This window comes from Peromyscus leucopus, chromosome 1 (assembly GCF_004664715.2).
Source record: "Peromyscus leucopus breed LL Stock chromosome 1, UCI_PerLeu_2.1, whole genome shotgun sequence".
NCBI lineage: Eukaryota > Metazoa > Chordata > Mammalia > Rodentia > Cricetidae > Peromyscus > Peromyscus leucopus.
In genome coordinates this window covers 111,915,507-111,937,045 of record NC_051063.1, presented here as the reverse complement: position 1 = coordinate 111,937,045, position 21,539 = coordinate 111,915,507, and the positions used below count along the sequence as shown (strand labels likewise).

Genomic DNA, 21,539 nt, shown 5'->3' with positions numbered 1-21,539 from the left:
TTCAAGTTATCTATTTAAGATATAGGAGGATGAAGTGTCACCTTTTCTCAACAATGGACTCTTCTATATTACTTACATTCTTCCTGCCTCATGTTGTCAATTTCTCTTTCAACAAGTGTTTCTGTGAGTCTCCTCAAGATTAGCACTGAAGGGAGAGATGACTATTCTGTATCCTGATTAGTCAGGGCAAAAGGATGTGTGGGAAAATAAGGCATGGTTGCAGACAGATGACTTCAGTTGGAGGAAGGAATCCCCCCCCCCTTTCTTTGTCAAAATGGAGACAGTTTGGCTATGCAGCTTATTGGAGAGCTTCTGCTCATCATGACTGAGGCCCCAGGTTCAGTTCTCAAAACTCAAATACAACCAACCAAGCAAGCAGTGAATATGAGATCTCTGGGGTTGTTGGTGAAGAGAAGGGAAAGGCATGGAGTAATTTTCCTTTTGGACAGTCTTGTTAATTCCCAGATGCCCATCACATGATCATCTGGGGTATTGTTTTCCCTGTAAATATTTGATCCCTAAAGCTCCCACATCCATTTTGTGCAGGAGAACAATGGTAAAGCATTGAAGCAAGTTCTTAAGAGACTTAAAGTGTAAATAAATGAGAAGTCATGTGGCATTGCTCGCCGGTCCTGTTCTAGCATTGGGGACACCAAAATGCCGACTCTGACTGGAGACGGCCAGGTGATTGATAGCATGAGGCAGGTGCTCTGTATTCTTTCCTATCCTGGCTGCCCCCAAATTCTCACCCAACTGTGCTTAATAGAATTAATACTATTTCTGGATGTATGCTTTATTCTCCGGCAGTTAAAAATCCTAACATATCTTTGCTATGGTAGATTTTATTTAGAGGATGACCTCGTTCCCTCTTGCCCTCCCTGTTCTCAGATCCTTGCCACCTTTCCACACGGTGAAGCAGGCAGCATCTTCTGAGTTTTTCTTTTTTCCTGTATTTTAGAAAGAACTGCTGTGAGTGACCCGAAATGTGCTTCCTCTTCCAGGTCATGCCTGCGAGGCTTTCAGGCATATAACCTGCTATGTCCCTAAGGCAAGTTGTAGAAGTGATTCGAAGTTCCATCTCTGGTGACCCTGGCCGAGGCTTTTGAGCCCTTTGAGCTCAGCTTGCTTAGAGCAGTGCTGGTCAGATTGCTTCTGTGGTCCTTTCATGGTGTTGTTTCTCAAAGTGACATGTGGATCTCAGTTTGGACAGCAGAGGGCGCACTGTCCCGTGTGTGTGTGTGTGTGTGTGTGTGTGTGTGTGTGTGTGTGTGTGTGTGTGTGTGTGTGTGTGTGTGTGACCACTTGGTACTGAAAACTCAGTTCTGTAGCTGCAGTTGATGTTCCTGATGATGGGAAGGAGCCAGGAGGATGCTGGGAATTCAAAGGACATTTCATACCCTGTTTCCAGCTCTCCAATACCCAGGTGCATTACAAAGTAGGAACTTTTGATATTGTAAGAGTAAGTCCCAGCCGGGCGGTGGTGGCGCACGCCTTTAATCCCAGCACTCGGGAGGCAGAGCCAGGCGGATCTCTGTGAGTTCGAGGCCAGCCTGGGCTACCAAGTGAGTTCCAGGAAAGGCGCAAAGCTACACAGAGAAACCCTGTCTCGAAAAACCAAAAAAAGAAAGAGTAAGTCCCATAATTCTCTGAAGAGCTTCATGCTGTCTTGAGTACTGGCTCCTAGAGTCAGCGCGACATGGGATGGAGAGAGGGCACATTTACTAGGCACTTATACAGTAGGAACTTGGTACTTTCAGTGCACTTTCTCTGCCCTCCAGCAATTCTTTGAAGGATGTACTGTTATCCTAATTTTATATAGGAAGGTGCTGGGCTTAGGGGTTCAGTGATATGCCTGGCTCTCTGAGACTTCTGTAGGCTTCTCAAAGATTGTTTTAAAAATATTTTATTTAAATATTTTTTTTTCATTTATTTTACATTCCGACTGAAGTTCTCCACCCCCCGACCCCGTCCAGATTCCCCTCCTTCTGCTTCCCCTTCTCCCATCCCCTTCCACTCCTCCTCTGTCTCCATTCAGAAAGGGGCAGGCCTCCCATGGGCTTGAGCAAAGCATGGCACATCAAGTTGAGGTAGGACCGAGCTCCTCCCCTTGTGTCAAGGCTGGACAAGGTAATCCAGCATGAGGAACAGGTTCCCAAAAGCCATCTAAATGCCAGGGACAGGTCCTGATCTTACTGCTGGGAGCCTTTCAAAGAGATCAAGCTACACAACTGTCACACACATGCAGAGGGCCTAGGTCGGTCGCATGGAAGCCTAACTGTTGGTCCAGAGTCCATGAGCTCCCATGAGCTCAGGTCAGCTGTCTCTGTGGATTTCCCCTTCATGACCTCCCCTGACTCATATGATCCCTCCTCCCTTCCTTTAGCAAGACTCCTGGAGCTCAACCAGTGCTTCTCAAAAATCATTTTGCCACAGTGATTTTTCACTTCTCCCACTGACTTTCAGACCTAGCTATCTTAAGAGATATTCCACTTACCCTTTAAAAACAGCTCACAAAAGAATCCCATTCCAACACCCAGCTGAAGGCTTCATTCTTGAAAGCAAGGATGAGTATATGCCATGAGAGAGCCAGCAGAGACTTAAGCTCACGTCTGTTAATTCTCCCAACTTGCTTGCCTTCTACCAAGGCACATACATTCCTTCCTCTTTCCCCTCCAAGTCGCAGCAGTTGAAGCTGATGGTGTGGAGCTGGAGTGGCTGGAGTGCCTGGGTGAGGCCTAAGAGGGGAATTAGGCTGTCTCTGCTCCCTAAGTTCCTGAGGCCTTTGAGATTCTAGATGGGAGATTTTCCTCTGGCAAGAACTTTCCTCACTTTTTTTTCCATAGCATATAAACACCCATGCTTCCAAATTTGAAGTCTTTAACTGGGACTCTTTGTGAGCTGTTTTTAAAAGGTAGGAGGAATAGCTCATACGATGGCTAAGTCTGAAAGTCAGTGGGAGAGGTGAAAAATGGCAAATTGATCTTTGAGAATCCTATAGAAGTCTCAGAGAGTCCCAAGTTTCCTTTCTTTACCCCTGACACAGCCTGTCTATGCACCCTTGTTGAAATAGATTGTGGTTGTTGGTGAACCTCAAATGGCCCAGTTGCTTTGCTTCTAGGAGCTGTTTGGATGGTAACTCAAATCATTTAACACTAGACACTCATTTAGCCCAAGATGCTCATGTCTGAGATCAAGTTCAAGAGAAGCAGTAGCACACCCAACTCTCATGTCAGTGTTTATTCTAGCTCAGTGGCTTTTAAAACTTTAGCTGCACCAGAATCACCCGAAGAGCATGGATTACTGGGCTGTGCCCCTAGAATTTCAGATTTAGGAGGTCTGGGATTCAGCTGGAGACAAAACACTTCTTTCAGGTTCCTAGGTGGTGCGGATGGTGCTTGCTGGGCCCTCAAGAGGAGAAGCCCTGCACTGAGTGGTAGCATGTGGAGTCACTTGCATGTTTTCTTCTGTTTCTCTTGCTCTCTCTTATTTCTTTATTTAATGTTTTATTTTGTTATATTTGTTTAAAAACTTTAAATTAAATAATAAAAAAAGCTCAGCACTAGGCCTAGATAGTTCAGCACATCCTTGTTGGATGAGTGGTTGAGTAAATTGACATATGCAACGGACAGAGTCTCTATATAGGGATGGATGTCATTATTATATGCTCAGTCTCTGTAAACTTAGTCTTCTGAGAGGTGGCCAGTCATTTTCAGATTGCATAGAGATCGTTTAGAAGTCACGAAGTATGCAGTTAGATGAGAACTAGAGATGCTAACGTTTCGTGTACATGTGTGCTTTGTAAGATACCCCACCTTTAGACTCCCAACTGCCTCTTCAGTGTGCATTCAACTCAACATGCTACTCCCAGTGCTTCCTGGAGCCTGGCATTAGAGCTAAAGTCTGGATTCAGTAAATAAATGTAAAATTTGACAACGTATCATGGGTGATATGTGCTTTATATTGCACACACAAGAAGTCACATGTCCCTTGCCTGCTCTGCCATTTGTGATTTCAATATTGACCATTAGATTAAGATGATAATGGCCCAATGTTTTATTGTACTTTCTTCTTGTAACAAAATAGTGATGTCTGTGATATCATTGTGACACCATACAAAAGTTAATTTTTCTGCTATATTTTTAAATATTTTCAATGCCAATTAATAGCTCTTGCTCTAATCAGTAACGTTGCAGAACAATGATTTTTCCAACTTAATAATTCATTTTGCACCAGCTGATACTTGGTTAGGCAGTTTTTCTTTATCAGCAGGACTGTTTGGTACTCTTTAGTACACGTCTCGATTCTTTACTGTTAATTCCCAACTTTAAGCAAGGGATTGATTTAATAGGCATCTTAAGCAGGCACTCTTTAAAAATGTTCTTAGCCGGGCGGTGGTGGCACACGCCTTTAATCCCAGCACTTGGGAGGCAGAGCCAGGTGGATCTCTGTGAGTTCGAGGCCAGCCTGGTCTCCAAAGCGAGTTCCAGGAAAGGCGCAAAGCTACACAGAGAAACCCTGTCTCGAAAAAACCAAAAAAAAAAAAAAATGTTCTTATACTTTAATGGATTTCCATGAGTTCAATATTTAAATCAACTCCATTTTATATTTCCTTTATGCTCTATTTGTTTCATGTTCATTGTATTAAAATATCAGCCAGTGATAGTTTTTTGTAATTTACTTCTATATCCATTCATGTAACTTTACTAATTTTTGAGTGGGGTTTCTTTTTTTGACAGCAAGATTTGTCGACTGGTCTTGTAATTTTCTCATCCCAAATGTCAACCACTCACTTCACTAACAAGCTCTTGTTTCTTTTATTGAATCTTCTTTTTTTGAGCGGGGGTGGGGGTGTGGGGGGGTGGGGGTGGGGATAGTAATAGGAATGAAAATCCTGCCACTTGGGATGTCTATTGGGGGGACAGTGGCAATGTTTTTAGACCCTCTCAGTCGTTTACTAGGTCTTGATTTTGATACTGAAAATTTAGGTAATGAATATTCAGATGGTATAGGCTTTCTTTACTTTGAACAATAATGGAATTTATTCAATACTGCTAAGAGAATAGATTCTAAGTGTTCTCACCAAAAAAAGTAATAAGGATGTAAAGTAATGCTTATGTAATTAGATCATTTTGCTATTCCACAATGTATACACATTTTAAAAGATGTTGCACACTATATAAGTGTAAAAATAGTTACCATAATAGTTAACTACTGATAAAACCAAGTGAAGTTTAAAGTTTCTTTTGGTTATTTTATGATCCAGGTTGATTTTAATCAATTTTTATGCTAATCTAATTACTTTCTTTGAGATATGTCTTGTCTGTTTTGTTTTTAATGTAGATTGATCATTTTGGATTTTATAATACAAAAACTTTTAAGCAGCGGTACCTAATATCTGATAAATACTGGAAGACATATGATGGTGTAATACTTTTCTACACTGGCAATGAAGGGGATATTACCTGGTTTTCAAATCATACGGTACGTGGTATGTGCACTTTTGTGAAGGTCACCTAAACAATTTGCCTTTTACTATGATGAGCTGGAGAATGTTTTCTGAGATCATTGGGAATTGAACCCAGGGCCTTGCACATGCAGAGGAAGCGTCCTACCACTGAGCTGTATCCCAAGGCTTCTTTCATTTTTAATTTTGAGACATGGTCTGACTAAGCCATCCAGGCTGGCTTTGAACTCACTATAATCCAGGCACTACATAAATTTGCAATCCTCTTGCCTTAGTCTTACAAGTAGCTGGGATTACAGGCCTGTACTACCAGGTCCTGGTTATTATTATTGTTCTTAATTATAAAGCTATAAAAAAGAAAGAAAAACTCACTAATAATTCAAAAAATAACAAATTTATGCCAATAAACAAGTCTACAAAGAATAAATATAGATATTCAAGAGGACTCCATGTTTTGCTTAGTGGAATTGTAAGTGAAAAGAACAAAATTCTATTTTTAGAAAACTGAATTTTAATTAAAAAAATCTCAATTTATTGTATATAGAGGCTTTTGAATTTCTTTCTTTCTTTCTTTCTTTCTTTCTTTCTTTCTTTCTTTCTTTCTTTCTTTCTTTCTTTCTTTCTTTTTGGTGTAGGGATTTAAGACAGGTCTCTCTATACAGTCCTGGCTGTTCTGGAACTCATTATTTAGACCGGGCTGGCCTAGAACTCATAGAGACCCACCTGTCTCTGTCTCCTGAGTGCTGGGATTAAAGGTGTGCACCACCATGCCCAGCACATATTGTGTGTTTTGATTAAGGCCTTTACTAGATAAATATAAGGGCTGGACTTTTCACACACTTATTTGGCATTGTGCGTTTGGAGTTTAGTATTATATTAAGCATGTAGTAGGTGCCCAGTATATCTTTGTTATAAATGAACAAAACAAAAGCAAAAGTGTAAGTAAATGTAAGAAGATGCAAGTTTCACCACCATGTAGGGAGGGCAGAGGTGAAGCTGGTGGTGTATTTTAGTAGATCTTCCTGTTTGTTCACTTCTTTTATACTCATAAGTATTAACATAGTAGGACCATTAACTTGCTTCCATGCCTGTGTTTCTGGTTACCTTTAATTATACTTAAATCCATTAATAAAACTTAAATTAGAGCACACGAAAAGATGACATCCTCCTTCTTGGCATGTCAGGAGCCTGTGAGTGGAAAATGTCAAATTTCTATCAAAAATACAGGCTCAATTGTGGTAAAGTAGAAAATATCATATTATCCAGAACGGAAGTATCTGCCATGGTGCCTGTATTCAGGAACCTGCAGAAAACGCTTGCTCGGTGAGCTCAGTTGAAATAAAGATGTGTGTTTTCGAGTGTGTTTCTGACTTCCTTCGGTTGGAATTTTGAATTCACTCATAGCTCCCGAATTCCTCGTTTGTGACCCCCCCCCCTCTCTTACAAGTGTTAAGAGTCTAAATATGTAGAAAGCAGAAGAAAGGAGATCCAGGACCTGAGTCAGTGACAGCTGGAATCAAGTCTCATGGCCCCTCAGGTTCCCGCTGTTACTCTGTGAGAAACCAGGACTGCCTCATCTCTTTTCTCTTCTTTAGATGTGGCTTCCCTTTTGTGCCAGAGCCACAGGGCAACTTCTCCTGCTCTTTAATCTAGGCAGAGAGCTGGTCCTGCCTCCAGCAGACCCCACTGCTGTGCAGGCTCCGCAGTGGGAGTTAAGGCGCGCGCGCGCGCACGGGGCAAACTCTGTCATTAGAAGGGCAGGAATGAAGAGACACTCGGTGTAAGAGCAGTTCCGGAGAGGTGACCAGAAAGAGATCTCAAAAGGGCAGCTCCTCACCCTCCCTGGTCCTAGACAGCTTCCTTTGCAACTAAAACATCACAATTGTATGTTCACCTCTGTGTGCAGATTTCCCGAGAGACTGTATAGTAGTAAAGATGTTAGCCAGATGCAGAGGTTTCAATTCTCATTTTGTTAGTTGGTTGTTTGAATTTGGGTAAGCTTTTAACTCTACAGTTCACTCTTCCCATCTGTTAAATGGGTATAATAAAATATCTATTTCCTAGTGTTGTTTTGAAAATTAAATAAAATTAAGGCACCTGTAGAAATATAGTGTTATGCTGTGAGATGTTTGTATACTGCGTGAAGATATATTGCTGTGATTGGTTTAATAAAGAGCTGAATGAGCAAGAGCTAGGCAGGAGGGATAGGAGGGACTTCCGGGCAGAGAGAGGAAGTAGGAGGAGATAGTCGAGGTGCAGAGGAGATGCCAACAGACACAGAGGAGTCAAACATACAGAATTAAAGAAAGGAAAAAGCCACATGGTAAAACACAGATTAATAAAAGTCTGTTAATATAACTTGTAAGAGCTAGTGGGAAAAGCCTAAGCTAAGGCCCAGCTTTCACAATGAGTAAGACGTCTCTGTGTCTGTTTGGGGCTGGTGGCAGAAAAGAAAGTCCACCTACAGTGTTAATACATGTTAACACGTTACTTAGTCCTCTTTTGAAAAGTAAAAATACCCTTGAAATGGATGCAAGCAAATAATTGCTAATTGTACCATGCATCTGTTCGGTTAAGTTGCTTCCTGCCAAAACCTGAGGTCAGCTCTTAAGACACTCATAGTCTGGTGCTGTAAGACATACATGTGAGTTCCTGTTGCAGCAGGTAGAAGAGTTCTTTGCAGCACTCTGGTGTTGAGGGGAGATGGACAGCTCTGCTGGGCTAGGGCATGCAGAGGAGGATGTGCTGAGCTGGGTGTGACTGCTGGGATATGTGGCTGGAGTGAGCAGCTCTGTGAAAGAGAAGTGGGGTCTTGAAAAGCCCAGGTATCAGGCTAACATGTCCATTATCCCCACAGGTAGCTCTTTTAATTCCTTAGAGACTGCTCCAAACAGCCAAAGCCATTTTGAGGTTCCTATGCCTTGTTAGGGAATAGTAACTTGTTAAACACCAACAGCATTCATCAGGAATGCCATGGCTTTAATCCATGATAAATGTCTAATCCACTGACCTGTCTGTTTGGGATGCTTCCTTAGGAAGGATTCAGAGGTCACCATCCAGTCAAAGAGAAAGAGGCAGATGATTAGTGAGAAGCCATCAGTGTGGGGGGAGTAAGGGAGTCTAGTGGCCTTTGGTGACTGCTCTGCATTACAGCCTGTATTCAGTCTTGGCTCTGCCACCTGTGTGAACACTGAGCCTTGGCTCTCAGTGTCCTTGTCTGTAAAACCACAGTGCTTGATTCTTGTTTATTGTGCTAGTTAGGTGAATTATTACATGTAGTGGTTAGAACAGTATCTGACACATTGTAAGCAGGAATTAATAACAACTACTGTTAGCTAATTTCCTAATATATAAGTTTAAAACCCTGAGGGAGTTTGGGGTGAGTATCAGAAAAAAAGGTCACATTTGTTGTGCATGGACAATGAAAGCCTAGTTTTTGCTCTTCATTTATTTCTCGTTTGAGACAGGCTCATGCTCGTGAGCTCAGGCTAATTTGGAAGTTACTATGTTGTACAGGTTGGCTTTGTGCGAGGGGCTGGGGGTTCCTCTGTCTTTCTCTCTCTCTCCTCCTGGTGCTGCCACACTTGGCTATGGAACCCATTTTCATTGGTTTCACTCTAAGATAGTGTGGTGTGATGTTCAAAAGTGCAATAAGGATCACATATCTGTGCAACACACATAAATTGCACATTCCCCCCCTCCCCCAGAAAACTCTTTCTGGTGTGGTTTAATATCTATTTTGTATGATCTGTAAAAGTTCAATGTGATACTTTTTACACCCTAACTTGACTCCTGGATTTGTGAACTCTTTCCAGGGGTTCATGTGGGATGTGGCCGAGAAGCTGAAAGCTTTGTTGGTGTTTGCTGAACATCGATACTATGGGGAGTCCCTTCCCTTTGGTGAGGATTCATTCAAGGTAAGTACACATTTTTTTTTAAAGGTTGTCCTTTTTAGGAGGTGGATAGGACAGAGTCTCATGTATCCAAGTGTGTCCTACCTTCACCTTCAAGTGCTAAGATTGCAGGTACGCAGTGGACAGCATGTCTGGTTTTATGTGGTTCTGGGCTTGAGCCTAGGCCTTCATACTTGATAGGCAGCCATCCTTCCAACACAACTGCATCCCCAGCACTGTCCATGCTTTTCATTTTTTCTTTCTCCTCCTCTTTACTGTTTTGAGACAGAATGGCATTATATATATAGCTCATGTTAGCCTTGTATTCGTGACTCTTCTTTGTCAGCCTGCCAAGTACAGGGACTACAGGTATGTGAACTGTCACCAGTCCCAGAAGGTTCTTTTGCTCACCTGGAGAGTACTTGTGGGTGGGAAAGAATTCTGGTTTTTTGGCAGATCTTCTTTTCCTTCAATGTCCAAGAGCAACCAGTTATGGCAGAATCCAGGCAGGAGCAGTGGCAAGTGGGAACTCCACTGTGACAGTCCCTGGCCAGCTTTGGGTTTTGGGACCCTAAGCCCCATGGGTTACAGTCGCCATGCAGACCTTGGGTACTGGGACCCTTGGCTTTTGGCAGCAGTTAGAGTAACAGCTCTTGTCCTAGGGTTTAAGACCCTTGGCCTGGGAGACTTGATAGTTGTCTAGAATGCTTCTGGTGACCCAGACCTTCAGGGTCCCCTCTCCGGACTTTTATCAAGCAACCTTTTATTAGATCTCCACTCTCCAACATGATCTAGTTCTGCTTTTCTGCTTACACTGGCCACTCTTGGGACTCTACTCACAGGAGTTCATCAGAGGAGCGGTAAACTGGTGTGGATACCCGGTGAGAGGCTTCTGTCCCTCTCTCTACTCCTACATTGCTCAAGTGCCTGCTTGAGTTTATGACACAGCAGCTGACTTCTCTCAATGCTGCAGCCATTTCTGATGCCCTGACCTAGGTAGTCATGGAGCATCACGTTTTCCACATTTTTGTCGACTAGAACCTGGTCAGTAGGTCTAGTGCAAGCATAAAAAGGGAAAATTGGGCTGCATCTTTGAAAGGAAGGAGTGTGAAAAATTTACAGATGTATTTTTAAAATACCCATTAGCCTTCTGCGTTCAGTATTATTTCACATTGCAGAGGGAAATGGACCCACACAGAGAGCAGAACTGTCGTGGAATTTGCTGAGTGGGTTTTCTTTTCTTTTTTTTTTCTTGGTGACGAATGTCTTGCATGGGCTTTTCTCCTCGTGCCTGAGATGCATTGTTTCCCTTCTAGTTCTTACAGCTGTCTGTGACTGGCCGCTGAGCTTGTTCCAGCTGTTGCTGTAGCAAACGTAGAATCTTTCTGGTAAGGAGGAGAGAGCTTGTTTTGACTCAGAATCCTTTTCTCAGTTATCTGCAGGACTTTGTTCATCTTCAACTAAATCTCGGACAGCTTAAATGTATCAAGACTTGAAATACAAAGACAACAGCCTCATATTAAACTTGGTCTCGTATTCCATCACATTTATTGCTAAAGGTTTCTATTATTTCTACAGCCTTAACAAGGCCTTGAGTAAACAGCATCTGGTGTAAATGACATTTGGAAAGGAGAACACAGAATGTGTGACAGGCTCTGGTGGAGGGCATGTTGTCTTGTCGGAGGAACAAACTGTGTTCCTCCAGGCTGTGTTGTGGTGTTTGAAATGGTGACACTTCCAGGGTAGGGTCAAGCCAGGGCTGCCTTGTCAGGGAGGTGGCAAGTTAGTACTTAAACTCCTTCAAGGAAACACATACGGTGGGTTCACTTCTCCATGGCCAGCGGTCCTGCTGAAGGAGCTATGGGGCCCACTGAGGAGAAACTCTGGGGTAAAGGGTGGAGAAGGGGGGGGGACATGTCTGTCAGTGTCCTGAGTACTCTTCACTGTCTGGATCACTGTGGTGGCTTCCATAGCAGAGGAGCTCCAACCTGGGGCCTGGACTCTCCTCAGCTGGGCTGCCAGCTCCCATCTCCTCTCTGCTGCCTTTGTCTGACAGGTAGACTGAGCTCTCAGGTCCTTTCAGGCCACTTACTCCTTTCTACTGGCTGCTGACAGATTCTGGAATTTGGCAATTGTTTCATTTCCCGTGTGTGTGTGTGTGTGTGTGTGTGTGTGTGTGTGTGTGTGTGTGTGTTGAAGAGAAACAGACTCCGTCCTGTAGAGCTGATGAACACCAGCATGAAGGAGAGTTATATTCTCAGTGTCAGACACTTGGCAGCAATTTTAAAAAGTATCTCAGACACAGTGACAGTTCTTCAGCAACCTTATTTTTTACTTCAGAAACAAAGTTATCCTTCAAGCCTCATAAGATCATTGACATCCACCCACAAAACAAGACCTGTGCTTCAGGCTGCTTGCTGGCTTGGGAAGGCTACCTGCAGGAATGCCCTGGGTGCCCATGTTCTCCCTCCAGGCCAACCTTGTGTATTCCAGGGGACATTGAGCATATGGTGGCAGGGCCACTGCCATGTATGCAAGCAGACCAAGAGCTATGACTTGACAGTTCCCCTTGGTGCTCACGGGAAATTTCTGCACATCTCACTCAGCCACAGGCTGGTTGTTTTTGTAAATGTACCTCAATTGTTTTATGTTTGTGAGAAAGAAAATGAAGGAACCTTATGAATGTAAATAAAAATTATAAACCACATCAAATAGTTGTTTAAATTTCCCTACAAAATCAGCACCATGGCAGCAGATTTTGTGTGGTAAAAATCCTTAGTTAAACAGGTCAAGTTACATCTGCCGCTGGAAAGTAGTGTTTGGAGATGTGTTTGGTCTTGCTTTATGTACTGCATTTTTCAGTAAACTTACACACACACACACACACACACACACACACACACACAGAGAGAGAGAGAGAGAGAGAGAGAGAGAGAGAGAGAGAGAGAGAGAGAGAGAGAGAGAGTCCACTTAATGCAAAATGTATTATGTTCTACAAACTTCACTTTTCATGAGTTGTTGAAATCACAACACCCTGTGATTTGACTGGGCATTTTGACTCAACTTTCTAGAAATTCTGTTTGGAGAAAAGCTTCCATGACTCAAGTTCTGTTCTGGACATAAGCTGTGCTTGTGCTGCAACTGTGTCCACATTTACATCTGTGTTCATCCTCCCAACCCTCAGGACTCCAAGCACTTGAATTTTCTGACATCAGAACAAGCTCTGGCTGATTTTGCAGAGTTAATTAGACACTTGAAAAGAACTGTCCCAGGAGCCGATGGTCAACCTGTCATTGCCATCGGGGGCTCTTATGGCGGTGTGCTTGCAGCCTGGTTCAGGATGAAATATCCTCATTTAGTAGTGGGGTAAGTGCATTTGGGCTGGACTAGAGTACCTCCCCCCCAGCCCCTCCCCCCCCCAGATAGTGTTTCTCTATGTAACAGCCCTGACTGTCCTGGAACTCAGTTTGTAGATCAGGTTGGCCTCGAACTCACAGATATCCACCTGCCTCTGCCTCCTGAGTGCTGGGATTAAAGTTGTGCACCACCACGCCTGGCTCCATAGCACTTCTTAGTGATCAAGACAAACTTAGAGATTTATTCTGGGTGAAGTATGTTCCATGCTGTTGTATAGATGTTTCTGGATCCCATCTCATTAACAGCTGTGTTATTTCTCTAATCATCTTATTAAGGCTCAGTTTCTATTTTATTTTATTTTTTTTTTTTTGGTTTTTCGAGACAGGGTTTCTCTGTGTAGCTTTGCGCTTTTCCTGGAGCTCACTTGGTAGCCCAGGCTGGCCTCGAACTCACAGCGATCTGCCTGGCTCTGCCTCCCGAGTGCTGGGATTAAAGGCGTGCGCCATCAACGCCCGGCCTTCTATTTTATTTTCTAAAATTATTTTTTAACTGTGAATAAAATATAAAATAATTATAAAATATTTTATTTGTTTTTTTGCAGTTTTTTATTAGTTTTTGAATCTTTTATACAATGTATTTTCATCATTGTATAACCCTTCCTGTATAACCCTCTTCCAACCCCTTCTTGATTCATCCCTTCTTCCCTGACTTATAAAACTTGTGTTCTCCTCTTCCTCCTCCTCTTCCTCCCTGCTCCTCCTCTACACCCATCAAGTCCCACTTGAGCTACCCACATACTTTTGGATATGTAGCCTTCTACTGGAGGGTGGCTGACCTACCACTGGCCACACCGTTAAAGATAACTGACGCTCCCTGTCCTAGCAACCGTCCATTGTCAGTTAGGGATGGGCTCCCAGGCCGCCTCCCCTCTCCACGCTAGGATGATGTCTGGCTTGAGCTTGTTGTTTTAGAACTTTGCTGAGTCCCATTTTCTTCTTCCCTCCTGTCATTTCTCTGATCGTTCAGAGCTCTTGCAGCTTCTGCCCCTATCTGGCAGTTTGAAGAGTTGACGCCCTGTGGTGTGTTTATGAAGATCGTAACTGAAGATTTTAAGAAAGGTGGTACGAAATGTTCAGAGAGCATCCTCAGGTCTTGGGGTGCCATTAACCGACTCTCCAATACGGGTAAGCTTTACCTAAAAGAATGGATTTACATTGTGTATGTGTGTGTGTGTGTTTTTAAAAATCGAACTTCACTTGTTCAATACTTCCATTTAATTAAAAAGTATTTTATGTATATGGTTTTTCTGCCTGCATGTATATCTGTGTACTATGTGTGAGCCTGATGTCCACCAAGGTACTGGAGTTACAAATTGTTGTAACACACCATGTGAGTGCTGGGAATTTGAACCTTGGTCCTCTGGAAAAGCAGCTAGTGCTCTTAACTACTGGGGCATTTTTTTTCCAGCTCCTGAACCCACTTTTTAAAATGCACACATTTTATTAAAGCACATTATAAATCTTAAAAATAAGAGAAATCAAAATTCATGGGCTGATGAATTGCTTGATGTAATTATCATCTAGATCAATAGAGAACATTATCAGGCTCTCAGAAATTCGATGGCATTCTTAGTTACACCAGCATCCTTGCATAGGCCATCAGGATCCTAATGCCTTCTTCATCTTAGGGTGATTTTACTTGTTCTTGAATTTTTCAGTAATTGGAATTGTACAACGTATATATGTGGGGGGTTTCGGCCTGGTATCTTTTGTTCGATGCTCTACGTTAGCAGCATCCATTTGTTTTATGTGGTTGTTTATTCATCCAATTGTTCTATAGTATTCCTATTTATTTTAAATAAAAATATTAAATATTTTTAATTAAAATGAGAAGTAATAAAGAATACTAATTTTGGTAAACCCCATGATGAAGTTTAGTTTGTCTGTCATGGAGTTATCAGATTGTGTTAAAGCATTTTGCTGAGTGGTACAAAAATTCTTGGTGAAATGGCATAGACAATTGTATTTTCTGTAATGCAAAGTAAAGAACAAGAGATCTGTGAAGACTTACGTTGACTAGCATTTTTCAGCTTCTAGCAATGTCATTCTGTCTACAGGCAGTGGTCTACCATGGCTCCCTAGAGCCCTTTACCTAATGTCATTCCGTCTACAGGCAGTGGTCTACCGTGGCTCCCCAGAGCCCTTCACCTAATGTCATTCTGTCTACAGGCAGTGGTCTACCGTGGCTTACCAGAACCCTTCACCTAATGTCATTCTGTCTACAGGCAGTGGTCTATCATAGCTTACCAGAGCCCTTCACCTAATGTCATTCTGTCTACAGGCAGTGGTCTACCGTGGCTTACCAGAGCCTTTCACCTGTGCAGCAACCTAAACTCTGAGGACATCCAGCGCCTAAAAGACTGGCTCTCTGAGACCTGGGTGAACCTGGCCATGGTGAACTACCCGTACCCGGCCAACTTTTTAAAGCCTTTGCCTTCTTGGCCTGTCAAGGTAACAGGACAATACCCTGTGCTCATTTATAAACTACTTTGTGGCTTTCATCAGGAGAAAAACATATTGATGATCCAGGGGCTCCGTGGAGCTAGCAATTTGGGGCTGGAATCCTGAGTTCAGCCATTTTCTGATTATGTTATCTTGGACATTTTAGACTACCTTTCTTAGCCTTAGCTTCCTTTTCTGAGAATTGGAGATAAAGATACATCAGTACTGTGTAAGACCAGTGCTTGGTGTTAATGGAATAATTACCATATCCCAGGCTGTACTTTGTATATGTAGCTCATCCAATTTTGTGATCTATGTATTATGTCTGGATATGTGCAACACATGGTGGAAACTTGATAAATGACCACTTTATTGAAGTGCTAAGATTATTCAGTGAGCTGCTAAACATTCTAAATGCTACACACTGTGAAGAGTAATCACTATGCTGAATACCAGAGTGGGAAGGGTACCTTCTAAGTGCCAATGGGAGGACATGACCTTAGGCTGCTGCTTACTCACCAGCATCCTGGACAAGGTCCTCTTCCTCCTTGAGTTGCCCTGCCTTTGCTTGTCTGCCTCAGGAAACAAAAAGATATCAATGGTTACAAATGCTTATGATAAGATCCAAATAATATGGACCTGAGAAGTGTAAAGACATTGATTTATAGGTTCTACAAGTGCATGAACACCATCTTAGTTAGGGGTTCCATTGCTGTGAAGAGACACCATGACCATAGCAATGCTTATAAAGGAAAACATTTAATTGGGATGGCTTGTTTACAGTTCAGAGGTTTAGTCCATTATCATCATGGTGGGGCATGGCAATGTGCAGGCAGACAGGGTGCTAGAGAAGGAGCTGAGAGTTCTACATCTTGATATGAAGGCAACAGGAAGAGAACTGAGACACTGGGTGTGGCTCGAGCATATAGGAGACCTCAAAGCCCGCCTTCACAGTGGCATACTTCCTCCAAGGCCATACCTACTCCAACAAAGTCACACCTCCTAATAGTGCCACTCCCTATGAGCTTATGGGGGGCAATTACATTCAAACTACCATAAACAATTTATATAAACTTAAGTTCTTTTTATATTTTAAAGATTCTTTTGCTGTCCACATCATTTGTTGTATATGTTCTTTAAGTAATGCCTTGTTAAGAACAAGAGTTTTAAAAAGCAAAAGATGGTTATGTTTTGAGGATGCTTTTGACTCTATGCTAGAATGGGTGCTGGAAATGAAAATCTAATTAGTTATACAAGAGCCAAGTTTCAAAAGTTCTTCAATTGTCCCACTGGAATACTAAAACTATACCTTACTTAAAATTGGAATTAAGATAAAATAATTTCACTTGTTCTCAGAGTTATTTCTCTTTATGTATAAAGTAAAAACTTATACATAACAGGAAACTAACATGTATTGAATTAAGCTGGGTGTTGATAACACAAAGTTATTATTATTATTTTGAGACAAATTATTATTTTGACAGAAAGCTCACTTTGTAGCTTAGAGTGGTCTAGAACTGTCTATGTAGCACAGTTTGGCCTCAAACTCATGACCTCTTGCCTCAACTTCTAAGTGCTGGGATTACAGGCATGCACCCCTACACCTAAGCACAAGGTTATTAAAAAGAGCTGACATCTTTTAAGAAAGACGTCTTATAGTTCAACCTGGATTTAAATGTCAGGCTTACCTCTTTGTATTCTATTGGTATACAGTGTAAAAGCGACACATACATCATCACTCCCGCTTGAAGAACAAATGAATGTTTAGGTCCTACTCTAAACAGAGATTGGCAGACTTAGCTACACAGAACTATGTTTTAGGTGTGATGGGCCTTAGGATTTCTGTCAGTTAGTTTTGCAGCTGAAGCATGAGAGCAGCCATGGGCAATCCGTAAATGAGTAAGAATGGCCAGTAATGCTTTGTTTATAAATGCAGGTAGCTGGCTGCATTTGGCCTATAGGTTAGTTGGCTGACTCATAATCTAGAAAGAACCATAGGGATATAGCTTTTTTAGTGTTCATTTTAAAGCTTATTTTATTTTGTAAAATAACTTTTTTTTTGCCCATAGTCATTGTTTTTTTTAAACCCGAGATCAATTCTTGACGTCCTCTTTAATAATTTCTTGCCAAAATTATTCTATTTTTTTCTTTATTTTTTTATTATATTAAGAAATTCATTTTGTGAGAGGGTTTTGAAGAATAGAACCCAGGGCTTTATACATGTATGCAAGGGTGCTACCACTGAACAACATTTCTAGCTTGAGATTGAGAAATTCTTGATTGCTTAGAATACACTTACAGTTTTTTTTTTTCTGGACCACACCCCCTTCAAAAAAAATGAAAAGAAGACAAAAAACTCCAAAACCCACTTGTCTTACAGTTGGTTCGAGAGCCTCCCATTGCCTGCTTCTCCTTCCCTTCCCACCGTCAGCCGCCCATTGAATTTTCACAGATTCTTTTTCACTGCACCTCGCTCCTAAACTGAGCTTCAGATTGCTTTTCTGTTCTCTGCTCATTCTGCGTCTCCTTTCTTGACCCTATCTGTCCTCTCAACCCTCTAATCCCCGCAACACTACCCAGCTGGGGACTGCTCTTTCACTTGGCCGCCTCCATTTAGCCAGAACTCCGCCTCTTTCTGATGCACTTCCTCCTCTTTTAAAGGGGTGACAAACAGCAGACCTGTTCGGAGTAGCCTGTATCTCGGGCTTAGCCGAGCGAACGAGATACCAGTTGGGTTGTGAAAGACAGCAGGCTATTTCCAATTCTGTCTGTACCACAGACATATCTGGAGTGTCCTTGGGCAGTGACTAAATGCTGTTTTCCACGTCAATTCAGCTATCATTCTCTCTAATTTGTCTCTGCACATTGTCCCTCTTTGCTTTTGTTTACTGGTCACAGAAGCTGCCACAGTCATGCAGAAATAATCATGGACTTGGCGGGCAGAACACAGGGAGGAAGAGAAAAAGGAAATAGAAAACCCTCTGTCATTTGACGGTTCAGGCCCCATTAAAAACCTCTAGGCCTCCTCTTAGTGTTAAAAGTACTTTTAAGAAGGCTGAAGTCCCTTAAATTTTGTGTTCTTTCTTTTAGATGCTAGGCAATCAAACATTTTTAGCATTTTCAGCCTAGCCTTCTGAGCATGCGGATCTACACAGTGAAATAGTAAGACATAAAAGGGAAAATCTCTTCCGTTTGTCTTGGTGTTTGATAATGTATGCACCCTCTCTGGGTGGCTTAAGCGGTTTAGATGCATTCTATGAAAAGAGAGCTTTTACTGACAAAACTAATGTGATTATCTGAGGCCGTGTGAGGGGGGTGTTGAAGCCTCAGAGAAAGAAAATCTGGTCTAAAAGCTGAATGTATCGGTTTAATCCTTCTTCTAATGGAGGGACCATACTCTGCAGAGAAGATTGATCTTTTTTTTTTTTTAACGCCCATCTTCTTCCTTTTTAAGAATTGTGTCTTAGCCCCCCCATCCCCCTTTCTTTTATTCTGATGCCTAGCCTCCTAGGTACAGGCACCTAAGACTTTTGAGCAAACCATTATCCTCGCTTTCTCAACCATGTGTTGGCAAGAAGGGCAGACCACACTGGAGTGCAGCTCTGATCAGTGTAACGTTGCATGAATGTTCTGCTTTCCCCATCTCTTTTATTCTCGCAGCAAACTCTAGCTTTGCAGCCTAGGCAAGCCTGGAACTTGTGATCCCCTGGTTCCAGCCTCCCTAGTGCCGAGGCTGTAGCTTATGCCCCATGCCTGGCTTCCACACTATTTCTGTATTTTTTAAAACTAGAATTATTAAAATGGACTTCCAATGTTCTTAAGAAATTCTTTCTTAGATTTATTTTTTATGTGTGTGGGTGTTTTGCCTGAATGTGTGCCTGTGCCCCGTGTGCATACCTGATACCCATGGAGTTCAGGAGAGCGCATCGGATCTTTAGGAACTGGAGTTATAGACAGTTGTGAACAGCCACATGGGTGCTGGGAACCAAACCCAGGTCCTCTGCAAGAGCAACATGTGCTCTTAACTGTTGAGCCACCTTTCCAGTCTCCTAATTTTTTTTTAAAAAGTATTTCTTGAGTGTTTGTTTTCACTAGGAAACAGACAGTAAATTAAGTCTATTTGATTCGAGTGGCTGAGGCTGAGTCTCCTGTTAATCTACCATTTTAGTTTCTTTTAAACTATTGCAAATATATTTACATTTATACTGCAACAAAATGACTCTAAATTTTTATAAAAGCCAAATAAACTAGGAACATATAAAGACAACCAAACAATGAAAAGGCATGGGTTTACGGAGATAAATGTGAATGCCGGGCCTTGGGACACAGGCTTGTAATCCTAGCTACTTGGGAGACTGAAGCAAGAGGATTGCAAGTTTGAAGTCAGTGTGAGCAACTTGGCGAACTATATTCTCTGTCTGTCTGTCTCTCACACACATACAAACACACACACACACACACACACACACACACACACACACACTCAAACCCAGACATATACACACTCTTTCTCACACACACACACAGGCACACACAGAGACAGACAGACCCACAGGCACACACACACACCAAACTAAACTAACAACACACAAAATGAGTAGCACGATGCAGGGAATACTCGTATGCTAAGACTTCACGAAGAAGTGTCTGTTGTGATGTCGTGGGCTTCCTTCCTGCTATCTATTAAATCACAGCCCCCTCCGTGAACAACTAACGGTGAAAGTGCTTGCCCTAATCAGGTGGCCAATATTTGCAAATTATCAGGTTTGAGTGGAAGTATTACATGAGGTTGTGCCAAAGTTGCTGATGTTTGACTCAGAGGTGACCGTTTCCTATGGTTCGCCTTCAACTCAATATTTATATGTTTTACGCACATTGCACAGCTGATTAAAAAGTGTGTGGCTATCTCCTTTGAATCACCGTACCCTTGAGTAGCTGTGAATTAGTGAAGAGGGTGTCTCTTATTACAGTAGTGCTTTTTGAAGCTTTGGTATTCTAAATAGTATACAAGGAGACTATGCTTTGCACTTCTTTTACATAAACGCAGCTTGTCAGGATTTAGTAGAGGCCTTACAATGTTTGTCTCCTTTGAACCAGTAATTCCCATAAGAAGTTATCCTGAAGTCATCAAGGGTAAAGATTCAGCCATAGAGATATGCAGGTTTATTTGTAATAATAAAAGGTCACAATGTGCTGGGTGGTGATGATGCACACCTTTAACTCCAGCACTCAGGAGGCAGAGGCAAGTGGGTTTCTGTGAGTTCAAGGTTAGCTTGGTCTACAAAGAGAGTTCCAGAACAGCCAAGACTGTTATACAGAGAAACCCTGGCTTGAAAAACCAAAAAAAAAAAAAAAAAAAAAAAGTCACAGTGTTTGAAATAAGCAACCTCAAGGCTTTATCCTTTTCTCAGCTCCCCAGCCTCACCACTCCTCTATGAATTGTTTTACATTGGTGAGTGTCCTTCTGAAGGGTTGGTCAGAACTGGACCTTGTCCTCCCAGAAGGATCTGCCCTCAGAAGAGCAGTGGGCCCAGGACTCCCCCTAATCAGGTTGTGGAATTTCCACCAGCAGAGGCCACGTCTCTGCCCGTGATGTTGTGGAGCTGCAGAAACCCATGTATTGTTGTCTGGTGCCAGCCTCCAGCCACGCTTGTGTCTTTTAGGAGACAAGAACTGCTCTTTGCAGAGATGCTATTCATGGGGACTCCTTTTCTTTCCTCAACAGAGGCCCAGTGTTCCTGCTCTAAGGGGCGGGGGTGTCTAATGCCAGCATGTGAGTCATCCCCACTTGCTACTGTGCCTTCCAAGAGTTTTAGGTATTTGTACATCAGCCCCTCTTTTCTCTTGCCTCGTTTGCATCATCCGCTGGCCTCATCCAGCTCACTGCTTGAACAGAGTGTTTCCCTCTGAATCTACTCTGTAATTCCATGCTGGCCCTGGAAAGAACTGAGTCTGCCGAGGGCGTCAGATTCAGAAAGGAGTGGGGCTCTGCAGTTGGTGATGGATAGAGTCCAGTACATTCCGTGATTGGCTCGTGGCTTCCGGGCCGTTTTGTACATTTCTAACTGCTGTAGGTCTTAAGACTGCTTTCTGAGAAAAGTCATGTTTTTAAATGTTAGGTAACTGTTGGTTTACCATGAATAATTAAAGAGTTTTTGGAATAATAAATCACTGTTTTGACTTTTTGCTGCTGCTGGTGTTCCCTATGGCTTTAGGTGCAACAACAAGGTTGTACTTCCAGTTTAGATCAGTTCTGTTTCTTTATGTACATCTTGAACATGGACACGGTGGATACTTATGACCTCACAGTCACCTTTTCCAATA

General features: G+C 42.4%; 1 protein-coding gene across 2 annotated transcripts in view; it reads left to right on the top strand.

The window, feature by feature from the left end:
• LOC114695923 (lysosomal Pro-X carboxypeptidase-like) overlaps nt 1-21,539 on the top strand; it is a 61,145-nt gene that overhangs the window by 25,634 nt on the left and 13,972 nt on the right. For both annotated transcript variants that reach the window (XM_037197408.1, XM_028873413.2), the window contains exons 2-6: nt 5,341-5,481; nt 9,280-9,381; nt 12,542-12,723; nt 13,741-13,898; nt 15,055-15,224. In XM_037197408.1, the coding sequence (XP_037053303.1) occupies nt 5,341-5,481; nt 9,280-9,381; nt 12,542-12,723; nt 13,741-13,898; nt 15,055-15,224 (753 nt within the window). The remainder of the gene's footprint in view (nt 1-5,340; nt 5,482-9,279; nt 9,382-12,541; nt 12,724-13,740; nt 13,899-15,054; nt 15,225-21,539) is intronic.